Raw genomic sequence first — 14,594 nt, 5'->3', positions numbered from 1 at the left:
AGCACAATTGCATTTGTTAACTTTTAATCTATCCCACAATCTTATTAAACCTGCTGAGGCCATGAGAAAATTCCTGACCCTCCCCTCACTCCAACCAAGCATATTGCTTCTGCAGCCTGAAAGCTGACTATTCCCTGTCTCACACTGCAAGCCATCCATCTGTAGTCCTCTTCCTATTACAAGCCATGCTCCCTCCCCTGCTATCAGACTTCATGCGCCATCATTGTCTAGGTCCATCTGTGCACCTTCACCTCACTTCTATCCTGATCCTATGTCCGGCTTCCTCACAGAAGCACAAGGACTTTCTGTGACTACGAATGAGATCCTACAACTGCTTATAACACTTAACTAGTTTCTACTACATTCAGGACAAACTGCCAAGTCTGCTTAGGCCCTACAAGGCCTGGCTAATGCCAACCTGCCTCGCCTAATGCAGGTTGTCTGGTCTAGCCCCTTGGCATCACTGCTCCTATGTGGCAGCTTTATGGTGGTTGGTCCTTCAGTTTAAACTCCATTCCACTCCTCCACATCTTTTTTTTTTTTTTTTGGCGGTCTTGGGGCCTGAACTCTGGACCTGGGCACTGTCCCTCAGCTCTTGAGCTTAACGCTGATGCTCTACAACTTGAGCCACAGCGCCACTTCTGGCCTTTTCTGCTTATGTGGTGCTGAGGAATTGAACCCAGGGTCTCATGCATGCGAGGCAAGCACTATACCACTGAGCCACCTTCTAAGCCTCTCTCCCCATATCTTCTCACATGGATCCCTTCCCTTTTCATAGGCCTGAGCTACCCAGAGGGGCCTGTTCTGGACCAGCCTAAGTATCTCTTCTTGTTAGTCCATCTATTAACATGGTTTGTTTCCTAGCACCAGATACTCCTGTTTCCACAGGAATGTATGCCTCAAGAGGGCAGGGCTTTAACTTCCTCATTCACTAATACCTCATCAGCAGTGATGATTGGTACAAAATAGTGTACCATAAGTGACTGGATAAATTAATAGATGATGCTCCTTGAGTTCCAGGTTGATTTCTACAGATCTGCCTTTCCTGCTCTGGGTTGAGAAGGCTTTTGTCTGGCTCTGGCCCTGTAGAGGATACAGCTGCTCACTCACCGGATGGGGAAGCCAGCAGCACTGATGTGAATGGTCTCCACGAGGCCACAAGCCTCCAGCTGGCTCAGGACCTGTAGGGTAGGGAGACAGGTTAGGCACCTGCAGGCCAAAAATGCCCTACCTTCTAGGAGCTCCAGGTTCCCCTGAAGCTCAGCTGGCAATAATTGTGTTTCTTTGGGAGCAACAAGAAATCAAAGGGCAGCTGGGCATGGGCGGCTCATACCAGGAGGTTGAGATCTGAGGATCAAAGCCAACCCAGGCAGGAAAGTCTGTGAGATTCTTATCTCCAATTAACCACCAGAAAACTGGAAATGGAGCTGTGGCTCAAAGTGGTAGAGTTCTAGCCTTGAGCAGAAAAGCTTAGGGATAGTACCTGGGCCCTGAATTCAAGCCCCACAACCAACAACAAATTAAAAAAAAAAAGAAAGAAAAAGGGCTCTGGAAAAATCTCCCTGCTAAAAAGGGTCCTGGTGGTCCCAAGTCCTGTCTGATGCCAGGCTTCTAATATAGCTGAGATCAGTGATGGTTCTGGCTATCTCCTCACCTCCCTGAGCATACTCACTACTTCCCAGTATAGCCCAAACCAAATCTAGTTTTGACTGCAAGCAATGGAGTGGCTCACAGCTGAAGATTCTTCTGCAGTCAGAACCAAGTGGTTCACTTAGCAAAGCAGTTCTGGCTACAAACTCGAAGGCCACATTTACCAGGTGACAGGATACTCAGCACTGACCAGCACCTCATATACATCCCTCAGAGCCTAGTGCCCTGAGGAAAGGGCAACTGCTAGCCAAAGAATGATTTTGTGCAAATTAGAAAAAAACAGTGACACAGACTAATCAAGTCATCCATTCGTAGGGCCCTGTTGGTTCACACCTATAATCCTAGCTACTCAGGAGGCTGAGATCTGAGGATCGAGGTTCATAGCCAGCCTGGGCAGGAAAGCCCATGAGACTCCTATCTTCAATAAACCACCAGAAAACCAGAAGTGGCACTGTGGCTCAAGTGGTAGAGTGCTCCCCTGGAGCTGAAGAGCTCAGGGACAGCACCCAGGCCTAGAGTTTAAGCCCCACGACTGACAAAAGAAAAAAACAGAATCATCCATTCCTCTGAACAGCTTCAGTCTTTCATTAGGGAACATGCTTAGTAGGAAAAGAGCAAGAGGAATACAAATCTCCACTTGCCTCCTTGGCTAGGCCCTAATATATAGTGCCTAGACTACACAACCAGAAGTGACTGTCCTGCCAGAGCAGGGAACAGCAGCCCTTCCTAATGTCAGGTCCAGCCTGAGAGACACCATTTGGAATAGATATACTGCCCTTCATTTCTCCAGGCCTCGGCCAGATTGGGCTCAATGCACTGCATCTTTGGCTCAGTGTCAATTACCTCCTCCCGGAGGAAGGTCTGTGCCTGGCCCTGGCTGTTGGGCTTGATGCATCGAATGTAGTGGGGAGTGGTGCTGTGTAGGACCTGCAGGAGCTGCTCCAGTGATGCCTGCACATAGGAGAGACACAAAGTTAGGCAGAGACTCAAAGCCATGAGCTATGGTCCTAGTGAATTACATCAAATTCCTACTAGGTGGTTCCCCCTACCCTCTCACTATGACACTCATAAGCCCTGGAACAACTGGTGTGGTCACTGAGCAAAGCCCATCCGATTTCCTAACCTTTCACAGCTCCTCACTCATCTCCACAGACCTTTGTGGACCCATACCCTTCTCCCCAGAGTAATCTTCCAAGAATAGTCTTACAACCTCTTGCCATTCACTCAAGGAAAGGTGCCATTCTTCAGCCTGCCCTGGGTGCTGGAGGCTGTACCAGGCTGAGGTAATCTGCTATCTCAGAGCTCACACACACTCAGGAGCATAATGTGTGTTGTACAGGTACCCTCAGTGGCATCTGAGGCCGGGACAGGACAGTGCTAATCAACTTGGGCTTTCCAAGGTACCTACTCAAGGTAAGGACAAAATAGGGATTCATAAATGAGAAGAAACAAGCTAAGGAAAGTAGTGTAGAAGGGAAGAACAAACAGGCGAGAAGAGTTGAGGGACAGGAGATGCGGGTTCAGAATGTACATGGCCTGAAAAATAGAAAGCAGACAAGAGAAATGATAAGTCTGCTCCAGCCAAGGAGAGGATTTGAGCAGGACCAGGTGCATGTAACTACTGTCTTACAGCCACCTATCAACAGTGACACCCCACCCTCTATAGGGCCTACCATGTTCTCTACCAGGCTGGCTGTGTAATATTGCACATTATATATTTATATATATTATACATATTATACTATATATATATTGTACTAGATGATTTATTGTTTTGTTTTTTTTTTTTGGTTGGTTGTAAGGCTTGAACTCTGGGCCTGGGTGCTGTCCCTCAGCTCTTCAGCTCAAGGCTAGTGCTCTACCACTTGAGCCATAGCGCCACTTCCTGCTTTTATGAGTAGTTTATTGGAGATAAGTCTCCTGGGCTGGCTTTGAATCATGATCCTCAGATCTCAGCCTCCTGAGTAGCTAGGATTACAGGTGTGAGCCACTAGTACCCAGCATGTTTCTGTCTTCTATACTGAGCAGAAACTCCACGGGGACTGGGAACATGTCTACTTGACTTACTATTGCTCCCCAGGAAACAGTCCCATTCCTCTAAAGTGCAAGGACCTGGTAACATCTGGAAGATTGGTGAGTGAACTGAGTTCCCCATGTGATCACAACCATACCTACCTTAAACTTGGACACCACAGTCAAAGCAGGGGCCCTGCCCTGGCCAGAGGGCTCCTCTTGGGTCTTCTCTTTGGAATTAGTAGGAAACAGCACTGTGAGCAGGGGATCATGGGATTGCTGCAGGAGCCCAGTTAGCTCAGGGGGGACAGGATCCTATTGGGAAAGAGCAAAGCTGGCAGGTGGATTGCTTCTCAGTATTATACAAGGCCTGGCACCCCTAACCACCCAGACCCTCAAAAGCAGGACTTCCAGAGGACAGGGCCTGAGTCCCATACAAGAATGAATCTACAGGGCTGGGAAGGTGGCTCAGTGGTAGAGAGCTTGCCTTGCATGTTTGAGGCCCTGGGTTCGAATCCTCAGTACCACATAAGCAGGAAAAAAACGCCGGAAGTGGCGCTGTGGCTCAAGTGGTAGAGTGCTAGCCTTGAGCTGAAGAGCTGAGGGACAGCGCCCAGGCCCAGGCTTCAGGCCCCATGACCGGATACAAAAAAAACAAAACAAAAAAAGAATGAATCTACAGCTGGGAATCTACAGTGGTAGAGTGCTTGCCTGGCATACATAAAGCCTTGGGTTCAAATCCTCAGTACACATAAACAGAAAAAACCAGAAGTGGTGCTGTGGCGTAAATGGTAGAGTGCTAGCCTTGAGCAGAGAGGCTCAGGGACAGTGCCTAGGCCCTGAGTTCAAGCTCCAGGATGGGCAAAAAAAAAAAAAAAAAAGAGTATACTAACTAACCAGAAACCCAGATATAGTCTTCTAGGTCATTTTCAGGAAGGTCATCCTTGACTAGCAGAGACCTCAGGTAAGTGAGCCAAGGATGACATTCCTGGATTCAGAGGAGTGAACTCTTAATGGGAAAGCACTATGAGCACAGAAGAATGATTATGTTTTTCATTTCACACAGAGGCCCACAGGCGATAGCCAAGCCTACCTTGTTCTTCTCTACCAGGCCAGCTGTGTGATATCGTACAGGCCCTGCGAAATGCATCACGATGAAGCTAGGCTCCCTGCTGAGCTTATTGTGGCCCAGGCAGGGGCTGTCTGCCAAGGCACTCTCGATTCGTGTCTGGAGCTGGGCTGCACTGCTTGGTCGATTGAGGCGGCACTCCTGTGGGATGAGTGTGGGCAGTTGGTCACAAAAATGGGAGATTTTCACTGGCTAGCCCCATGGACAGCCAAAGTACAAAATAGTCATCCATGCCTGAGAAAAGCCCAAGACCAACTGTAGGGCTCAGCTTACTAGCTGAATCTCCCTACCTCATTTATAAGGGAGCAGATGCTGATGGGACTCCCTTCGATGAGATCCAAACAGATCTGGTTGTCCTGATAGTTGACAAATGACCACTCTAGGCCCTCAACTGCATATTCCTCCTAGAGGGGCAAGAAAGGAGTGGGGATGGGAGGAGGCAGCTGTAGACTGAGGCCCAAAAAAGGGGTTACCCATGGTAGACCTCAGTGCCATAGCATATTCTAGAACACCATCAAAAGAGGGAGAAAAATCAAGACATGTTGTACTTCTTATATACGGTTATTACTTGTTAATAATAAAATAAGGCTTTCAGGTAGAACTGGGCTGGGGCTGGAGAGCAGGAGGAAGCAGAGAATGCAGAAGGATGGTCCTTCCCTCTGCCCCTTTACCTGCTGTGCCCTCATGTAGTGGGCCACGAAGTGCTGTTGCAGTTTCTCATTGGCATAGTTGATGCATAACTGTTCTAGACTGTTGTCAGGAAATGATTCAAAGCCATATACATCCAGCAGGCCTGGGAAGATGGGAGAGAACCACAGGGCCGTTGTGGGGGCAGGCAGGGGACTACAGTGCTCTTGCTGAGGTCTCATGCTGGACAGCCTGGCGATGAGGTTGAGTGAACATGATGCCTAGTGGTGAGCTGAACATCCTTCTCTGTCCTTCACCCTGTCCCTCTAGGGTGCTTCCAGTCTTTACCCATCATCCTCAGGGTAGGCAGGAAAGCCAAGTGAGGTTATAAGGGGCAGCTTGGAATATCAGGCCCATTTTTAAATCACAATCTTCTGGCCCTGATAGGCCCCTCTTTGAGGAGAACAGGTTCCAGGGAAGGTATTCTGTGTTAAATCTTTTGGAGGACCTCATTCGTATGGCCAGACTGCCCATAGTGCCTGTAAGCAATGATTTCCTTCTTTATCTGACTGTCCCACTCAGATTTATAAAGATGTTAAATTCAGTATGTCTCCCAGTCTAGTTCTTTCATACACACACACACACACACATACACACATCTCTCTCTCTCTCTCTCTATCCCCTCCTGGGACTGGAACAGGAAGAAAGGGGTCCTTATGGAGAAGGTACCATTTGAATCTATCTGGAGGCCTTGGGCAGGTCAGATACGGGTTTGGGGAGCAGAGATCTCACCCAAACACTGGTGGGCAGATAGGAGATAGGGCAGAAGGGAAAGAAGCAACCCAGTGTCACACAGAGGGACTCCTGCTTTGCTGTCCAGGGCTCTACTGCTTGTTTTCTGGAGGGTCCTGGTATGGTGAGTGCCTGCTACCTATGAAAGCAGTCCATGTGTCGGGGTCTGCACAGATGCTACTGTTGATCACTGACACCAGCCAGTCGAACAGCCTATTGGGAGGAAGAGAGTGGAGTGTGATAAGGGGCAATCTGATCCTTGGCGGCAAGATCACTCCCCAGGAAGGGTTGTCACACATTGGTGAGCCCTATATTCTGACCCTGATGGTCAAGTGCTAAATGCTCTCTGTTCAGTCTTATGCTTTTCCCCAGGTATCTGTAGTTATCTGGGCTGTCCTCTCAGCAAGACTGACCCAGCAGGACACGGCCCAGTACCAGCTGGTGTCAGGACTAGAAGGGGCTGTTGGTAGGCCAGGGTAGGGTTCACTGAACTTTCCTGAAAAAGTCCGTGGGAACCCTCACAAGGTACCTAAAAGCTCTTAGAACACAAAATGAGATCATCCTTGACTATATGGCCAGAGGGTAGTATATCCATGTAGTGCCCCAGGAAAGATCAGGACCCACCTTCCCTGCCATGCAGTGCTACGTGCAGTAGTGTTTGAGACTTTGGGCTAAGCCCTCTGGCTCTACCACCTTTGATGCCCTATGTAACACATGGCAGTAAGTACTAGAGTTCAGGGAGACAGAAGAGCCTATTAACCCAGTGGCCTGAACCTGGAGCCATAAAGGTGCCAAATCACCTTTGGGCTTTGCTTTGCCTATGGAGAGCTGTGTAGGCCATCCTCACCAATAGGTGAGCCAAGATCAAACTGGCTCCTTTCCTTGAGTAATAAGCTAAATCTATGTCAGAATGTGGTAATTTCTCCACTCAGTACTCAGGAGCTGAGGCCAAAGACATCGTTCAGAGAAAACCTGGGAGCCGCGCCCTGCTGCCCCTAGGGGTCTGAGGAACTGACTTGCTTTATCTGGAGCCTCACTGTTCTGAGCCTACCTCTGTTAGCCTTCACCAGTGGTGTCTGGTCTAAACCCAATAGATCAAGAAGTTGTGGACAGGACATGGCTCTTAACAACCAGAATAATGCTCACCGTGCATAGACCAGTTTAGCCAGACAGTCTCTGCGAGTGTCACACTCAGCTTGGGAGCAGGGCTTCTGGAACACCTGTTGCTGCCTGCCTGCCTTGATGGTTCTGATTCTTAGTGTCTCCAGAAGTAGGTCCTCTTGGAGCTGTAGCAGCAAGGTTGATGTCCTGAGAGAGCCTGGGAAAGGCAAGTCCTCCTTAGGCAAACAGTCTCCATCCAAACAGTCCTGATGAAGCACTGAAGCAATCACAGTGGAAACATAACCCAAGTGAACAGAACCTCAGGTTCTGATGAGAGTAGAGACAGCAATGGTTGCCATAAGAGCAGTGGTGGTCCTCAAACCCAGAACTTCTGTGTTACCTACACTGCCATGAGTAGGCCAAATAAGTCACTTTATAAACCTGACTCTTGCCGGGCGCTGGTGGCTCACGCCTGTAATCCTAGCTACTCAGGAGGCTGAGATCTGAGGATCGCGGTTCAAAGCCAGCCCGGGCAGGAGAGACCGTGAGACTCCCATCTCCAATAAACCACCAGAAAACCGGAAGTGGCGCTGTAGCTCAAGTGGTAGAGCGCTCGCCTTGAGCTGAAGAGCTGAGGGACAGCGCCCAGGCCCAGAGTTCAAGCCCCACGACCGACAAAAAAAATAAATAAATAAACCTGACTCTTGTTCTCTCATCTATAAGATAAAGATGCCTCTCTCACCAGAGAGGTTGAAAGGAATAAATTATTCAAGAAAGAGTGGGGTAAGGAGAAAATTACTCAGGGCAGAGCCTGATAGCAATTGGTTTAATCAAGGAAAGCAGAAGGGGCTGGGAAGGTAGCTCAGCGGTAGAGTGCATGCCTTTCAAGTATGAGGCCCTGGGTTCGATTCCTCAGCACCACATAAACAGAAAAAGCCGGAAGTGGCGCTGTGGCTCCAGTGATAGAGCACTAGCCTTGAGCTGAAGAGCTGAGGGACAGTGCCCAGACCCAGAGTTCAGGCCCCATGACCGGCAAAAAAAAAAAAAAAAAAGGAAAGCAGAATAGGGCTGAGTGTAGTGGTACACAACTGTAATCTTAGCTACTTAGGAGGAAAAAGTAAGAGGATTAAGGTCCAAAGCCAGCAAGGACAGTGTGAGCCCCTATGAAAAAAAAATCAAAATCAAAAGAACTGGGGGCATAGTTCAAATGGTATATTGCTTGTCTACCAAGTATAATGTTCTGAATTCAATCTTTAGTACCCACCTCCTCACCCCCCCCCCCAAAAAAAAGAAAAATAAGGCAGCAGAATGAAACATTAATCCTCCAACCTCCACCTAATCCCACTAATGTTGGCCATTTTCCTGCCAGAGTCCACCCTGCTCCCCACTCTTGCCCCTCACACTTGGCATCCTCCATCAGTTGGCAGGGCTGGGTTTCATCCTCAGAATCAGCAAACCAGATATTGCCAAGATGCAGCAGCCCAGCAAGGACCTGAGGAGGCAAAAAGCATGGTCAGGCACAGGAGACCCGCAGTAGGCTCAGCCCAGCTACTGACTGGAGTCATGACGATGGAAGAGTAATGCTTTCTGCTACTGGCCAACTGTGCTACTAGCACAGCTGTATACTAGCTACAGGAATCATCTCTAAATCTTTGTGGGTTTTTTTGGTGCCAGTGTCAAGTCTTGAACTCAGGATCTCATTCACTTGCTTAATCATTGCCGGCACTCTATCATTTGAGCCTTGTCTCCAGTCAGGTATTTTGTTGGTTGACTTGGAGATGGAGTCATGGACTTAAGTCTCCATCCTCCAGGTAGCTGGGACAATAGCCATGAGTCTCTGGTACCCAGCTATTTACCTCTCTTTCAGCAATTGTTTGAGGCATGTGTTGTTATGATGCTTATAGTAAATTGGCCTGGTGGAGGTTAAATCCCAAGCCTGAGTACAACACACTGAAGAGAAAATGGGATCTCAGGCAGCCTGACTGCAGGTGCCTCCTAAGGCAGCCAATGGAGTCTTCATGTCTAATTCTGTCTTTCCATTCTTACTTTCCAGGAACAGTGCAGGAATAACCATCCTGATAGTTATTGGCCAGGGTTATTTCTGTGGTCTGCTGGGGGCTTGGCTCTGACTCCATAGGACCCTTTCTCAGCACTGAGGCTTAGGATGGCCCACCTATGATCTTGATCTCTGTACAGGATGGCCATCCTTCTGCATTTGTACTCAGCAAGCTACAGTATGGAGCTACAGAAAGGAGAATCCTCTTCAGACTCAAAAAACCTTTGGACCAGATACTAGTCACAACCTACCCCAAGAGAGGGCTGCTGAGCCCAATGCACAATGTGCCTGTGGCAGAGGGTCATGCTATATCCCCAAAGCAGCACTCATGCCCAGAATCCTAGTGTTTTCCACTTACTGAGACTGTTTTCTGCCCAGGCTCTTACCTGGCAATGTCCACACAGACATGACATCGTCTCCCTTCCCTGCCTGAGCACCCCCCATCTGAAGTTGTCAATTTCCACTGTACTGCCATCTTCCTGCAGAGGCTTCCTTGCCCCTGTTGTGACCCTATCCTATCCATGCCCTCTTGCTCTAGGGGTGAGGTGGTGAGCAGGGGAGGAGGCAGTCAGCCCTGTCAACAAAGACAGGAGAAGGGAGGCAGAGTTAGGAGGAGAGTGGCCAGATCACCTTGGGTATGAGAGGGAGAGAGAAGGGGCTGAGGTAGAGGAAGAGGAAGGTAGGAATCTAGAGGGATTTTATCTGGGACAAACTTATGATATCACCTGTTAGGTTACTTTACCGCTGATCTTTCTCAGGCATAAAATGGAAACAATCACACATAAGACCAAGTAATCTAAAAAGAACAAACTTTTTTTTAAAATTTTTAAGTATTGGACAAACATGATAGGATCTTCTCTATTCTGCAGGAATTCATTACTTGAGCCCTTTGTTGTCTAGTGCCATGTTCTGCACTCCAGCACTAGGTACTGTGTCACTGAGCCCAGCATCTCATCTCCAGGCTCAGCCGAACAGACTGAGAGGGTTGAAAATTGTATACTGGGGTCAAAGTGCTAAATGCTCAGGCAAAGAAGGAGTCATAAGTCCAGCGGAGACATATGAAAAGGGTTGCCCATCACCTCTGTTGCATATTAAGTGGTATGACTTTTCTTCTGACCTTAAAGATGTTGCTCTGGGTGGGGGTGTCGATACCCAAATGGAGCATGGCCTCTCTGGTCACCTCAAAACAATCCTCTGAAAAAGAATCCATGTCATAGCCCAGTGGTCAGGAGGGACAGTGTGTCTGTGCGTGTGTGTGTGTGTGTGCATGTGCGTGTGTGTATGTGTGTGTGTGTGTGTGTGTGTGTCAGGGAGCCAGGTAAGGTCTCTCCTACCTTCCAAGGTCTTCTCTGGGTTGGGCAGCCAAGAGAAAACAGCTCCCTCAGGAAGATGCCACTGGAGCCGCTCATCTTCGCTGGCTCCTTTGCATATCTGTGGGGAGGGAGTGGGTGGGAAAGCCATGTGTCCAAAGGTCTGAGATTAGAACAGGCAGGGGACAAAAGTGGCAAACATAGTCCTTGATATTTCCAACCTAATTCAAAAACCCTGTTGTGGGAAAGTTTGTAGTCTGGTGAAGAATACACAACTCCTGCCTGGGGGGCACCTGTCTTGTCTAGAGAGGCACATCTTCTACCTAAGAATGCTTCCAATCTGACCATAAGGGAGATCTCCTATCCATGCTGGAGAAGCCCAGGCTAGGGAAGTAACACAAGTCCAAGGCCCTTCATTCTGTTAGAGGAAACAGTTCCCATTTTAGAACAGCCCTTAGACTGATGATGAGACAAAACAAATACCCAGGCCAGAAGCCCAGGAGCTTAGTACAGCACTGGAGGCCAGACTCAGCATGAGGCAAAAATGTTGCATGTGCAATTGATAGGAATAGGCAGCAGCATCACTGGTAGCCAGACATGGGGCATGCTAAGGATAAGAGACAGTCCTATCCCTGTCCTGCATCTGAGCACGATGATACCACTTGGTACAGACCTGGTAGAAGATGTGGAAGTTCCTCTCATTGGTGGCCTGGCAGGCAACACGAGTTTTCTCTAGGAGGTACGTCTGGACTGCAGCTCCTGTCATCTGCTGGGCGCTGGTACACATTACAGGTTAATTCCATTACCACCTATTTACCACTAAACTATATGATAAGTGTCACCTAGAACAAGCTCTTCTTGTTCATGGGTTGGAACCACTGAGAATGTCTTTGGGTTTTCTAGGACATTCTCTGCCTGGGGTGAGCAGAGCCAAGGCCTCTGTGTATTACTTCTGTCCCATCCTAAGGCAAAAACAGAAGCTCTAGCTTCAAGCTTGGAGGTAGCAATTTAACAAGAAGTCCTTGATCAAGAGTGGAAGCCAGGAGGAACACACAAGCCATGACAAGAATATTACTCCAAAGGCCAAAGTAGTTATCAGAATCCCAGAGTTCACTGATCTAAAGAATCCCATACAGGAAGTGGCGCTGTGGCTCAAGAGGCAGGGCACTCATCTTGAGCTAAAGAGCACAGGACAGCACCTAGGCCCAGAGTTCAAGCCCCAAGACCGACACACACAAAAAAGGAAGTTTGCTGGGAAGTTGGTTCAGTGGTAGTAGAGTTCTTGCCTCGCATGCATGAGGCCCTGGGTTCGATCCCTCAGCACCATATAAGCAGAAAAAAGCCAGAAGTGGCGCTGTGGCTCAAGGGGTAGGGTGCTAGCCTTGAGCTAAAGAGCTGAGGGACAGGGCCCAGGACTAGAGTTCAGGCCCCTCCATGCCCTCCCCCCGCCCCCGCCCCAAATGAATCCCATACACATATAGAGCAGAACTGCACACAGGGGTGACCCAGGCTGGCAACTGCTTCAGCTGCTTACCATCCAGTCCCTGGCTTCCCATGGGCCAGCAGCAGCTATTACCTGTTCATTTGGAGCTGAATGAACTTCCCAAAGCGACTGCTGTTGTTATTCCTCAGCGTACATGCGTTCCCTACAATCACATGTGTGTTTATTCCTCACCCCCTCCTTGGTTTGCAGAGTTCCCACAGCCCACTCTGGCTCCAGGTCTGCTGGGAGCCATGTCCCTACCCTAGTCAACTGAAGGCTGCTTCACTGATTTCCGTAAGAGGGATAGAACTAGGGGGTTCAGGAGAGCTAGACACTTTGTGACAAGGTAGGAACTGGAATGAGCAAGTAGAGGCAATGAGGAACTTTTTTCTTTGACAGTAAAATAAAAAAACAATGAACTATGATTAATTGGCCTTAGACAAGCCACATCTGGGCTCCAATCCCACATGGACACTAATAACCAGTCATCCTTAGACTTAGACCAGATAAGCCACAGGTCCTGTGCAGAACTAGTATTACAAGGACCTAGGCTAGAAGGAAGAAGGTTTGGGGGAAGAAGAAAGATTTGGAGTCCATATAGTTAGGATGTAGTCATCCATCAACCCTGAGAAGGTATCAGGTCTCTGCCTCATCTCTGCCTGAAGATAGCTAATTCTAAAGGAAACTGGATGAGGCACAGTGCTGAGGATGCTGAGCTCACCAAATGCTTCCATGACAGGGTTGGAGTTCAGGATTCGCTGTTCAATCCTCTCTGCAATCTTGTGGCTCTCCCAGGAAGCAGGTGAGGCAGCCACCACAGCATAGAATTTCATCAGGCAGCGGGAGGTCCACGTCTGTGGCAGAAATAGCCACATGGGAAGTGTGTCCATGTTCTTTTCTAGTATCAAAGTGCCAGAGGGAGCAGAGCCCACAGAGCTTTCACCATAAGTGCTGCTAATCAAATGCTGAAGGCTGAAATTCAACTGTGATCTTGGGCAAGGCATTTCCTCTCCTCTATGAAGTAGGGGGTGATACCTGTGCTTCCAGCTCTAGAGGACGCACTTAGAAACGAGAGGGGCCAAGGTAGACAGGACAACTCTCCTAGCCCAGGCAGGCTATACAATGTCTCTGAGGTATCACAGCAAATACTGATTACTTTGTGGCAGGCACCGATCTAGAAAGACTTTATATACATTCTTAGAAACTAGAGATGCATGGGGCTGGGAAGGTGACTCAGTGGTAGAGCACTTGCCTTGCATACATGAGGTCCTGGGCTTGATTCCTCAGCACCACATAAGCAAAAAGAAAAAGCCAGAAGTGGCACTGTAGCTCAAGTGGTAGAGCGCTTGCCTTGAGCTGAAGAGCTGAGGGACAGCGTCCAGGCCCAGAGTTCAAGCCCCACGACCGACCAAAAAAAAAAAAAGATGAAGAGACTCTTTTTTTTTTTTTTGGGGTAGGGGTCCAGTCATGGGCCTGAACTCTGGGCCTGGGTGCTGTCCCTCAGCTCTTCAGCTCAAAGCTAGCACTCTACTACTTGAGCCATAGCGCCACTTCCGACTTTTTTTTCTGGTTATGTGGTGCTGAGGAATCGAACCCAGGGCCTCAGGAATGCAAGGCAAGCGCTCTACCACTGAGACACCTTCCCAGCCCCGAAGAGACTCTTTTTTCTACCTCCCATATCAGGTCATGGTTAAAAGGCAGTAGACTGCAAGCATAAAAAAGAACTCTTACTAGAACCCAACATGTTGCACCCTAATCTTGGACTTTTAGCCTCTAGAACTGTGAGAAAATGCACTTATTTTCATTAAGCCACCAGTACTAGTATTTTGTTGTGGCAGCCAGAGTTGACTGATACAAAGTGGATACTTAGGTCATTTATTTGAGTTCCTTCTCTATAATAAGCTTTGAATGCTATAAATGTCCCCTATTTTTTTTTTTTTTGGTGGCTCTGGGGACCCTGAGCTCTTGCTTGACTTGCTTGTTCATGGCTGGGGCTAACATTTGAGCTATGCCTCCAGTGCAGCTTTCTGCTGTTAATTGGAGATGTAGTCTTATGGAATTTTCTGTCTAGGTTGGCTTTGAATGGTGATGTTCCTCAGCCTCCTGAGTAGATACTTTATCTCTATAATACATACACATATTTTTTGCTATAGAGTGACCTATTTTTCTTTCCCTTCCTCCTCCCTCCCTTTTCCTCTCTTGTATTATGGTGGTTTGAATTTAGCCTCACACTTACTAGGTAAGTATTTTACCACTTAATCCATACTCCTTGGACCTGATCTGGCTGGCTACCTTGCTCCCAGAGATTCCCTTCTTCATCTAAATCCTAGCCTTTGCCCAAAAGCTGGATGTAGCACTTTAATCTCTGATTCTCCAAGACATCCCTTAGTGCCTAACCCACAGCCTAGGACTTAGCAGGTGCTCAGAAATTCT

The 14,594-nt window shown here is 48.4% G+C and overlaps 1 protein-coding gene across 3 annotated transcripts in view; it reads right to left on the bottom strand.

The window, feature by feature from the left end:
- Positions 1 to 14,594, bottom strand: part of Myo19 (myosin XIX) — a 34,055-nt gene that overhangs the window by 8,192 nt on the left and 11,269 nt on the right. For 2 of the 3 annotated variants that reach the window (XM_042692973.1, XM_042692972.1), the window contains 14 exons: positions 12,883 to 13,015; positions 12,255 to 12,324; positions 11,352 to 11,454; positions 10,703 to 10,799; positions 10,486 to 10,562; positions 8,714 to 8,804; positions 7,358 to 7,529; positions 6,351 to 6,424; positions 5,464 to 5,585; positions 5,083 to 5,196; positions 4,757 to 4,933; positions 3,826 to 3,978; positions 2,494 to 2,601; positions 1,111 to 1,181 (listed from right to left, as the gene is read on the bottom strand). In XM_042692973.1, coding sequence (XP_042548907.1) covers positions 1,111 to 1,181; positions 2,494 to 2,601; positions 3,826 to 3,978; positions 4,757 to 4,933; positions 5,083 to 5,196; positions 5,464 to 5,585; positions 6,351 to 6,424; positions 7,358 to 7,529; positions 8,714 to 8,804; positions 10,486 to 10,562; positions 10,703 to 10,799; positions 11,352 to 11,454; positions 12,255 to 12,324; positions 12,883 to 13,015 — 1,562 coding nt within the window. Of the gene's footprint in view, positions 1 to 1,110; positions 1,182 to 2,493; positions 2,602 to 3,825; positions 3,979 to 4,756; positions 4,934 to 5,082; positions 5,197 to 5,463; positions 5,586 to 6,350; positions 6,425 to 7,357; positions 7,530 to 8,713; positions 8,805 to 10,485; positions 10,563 to 10,702; positions 10,800 to 11,351; positions 11,455 to 12,254; positions 12,325 to 12,882; positions 13,016 to 14,594 lie in introns of those variants that run through there. The other variant, XM_042692976.1, reaches the window with a different exon arrangement.

Source organism: Dipodomys spectabilis, unplaced genomic scaffold, assembly GCF_019054845.1.
Source record: "Dipodomys spectabilis isolate Male_0828 unplaced genomic scaffold, ASM1905484v1 ptg000004l, whole genome shotgun sequence".
NCBI lineage: Eukaryota > Metazoa > Chordata > Mammalia > Rodentia > Heteromyidae > Dipodomys > Dipodomys spectabilis.
This window is presented reverse-complemented; position numbering and strand designations above follow the sequence as displayed.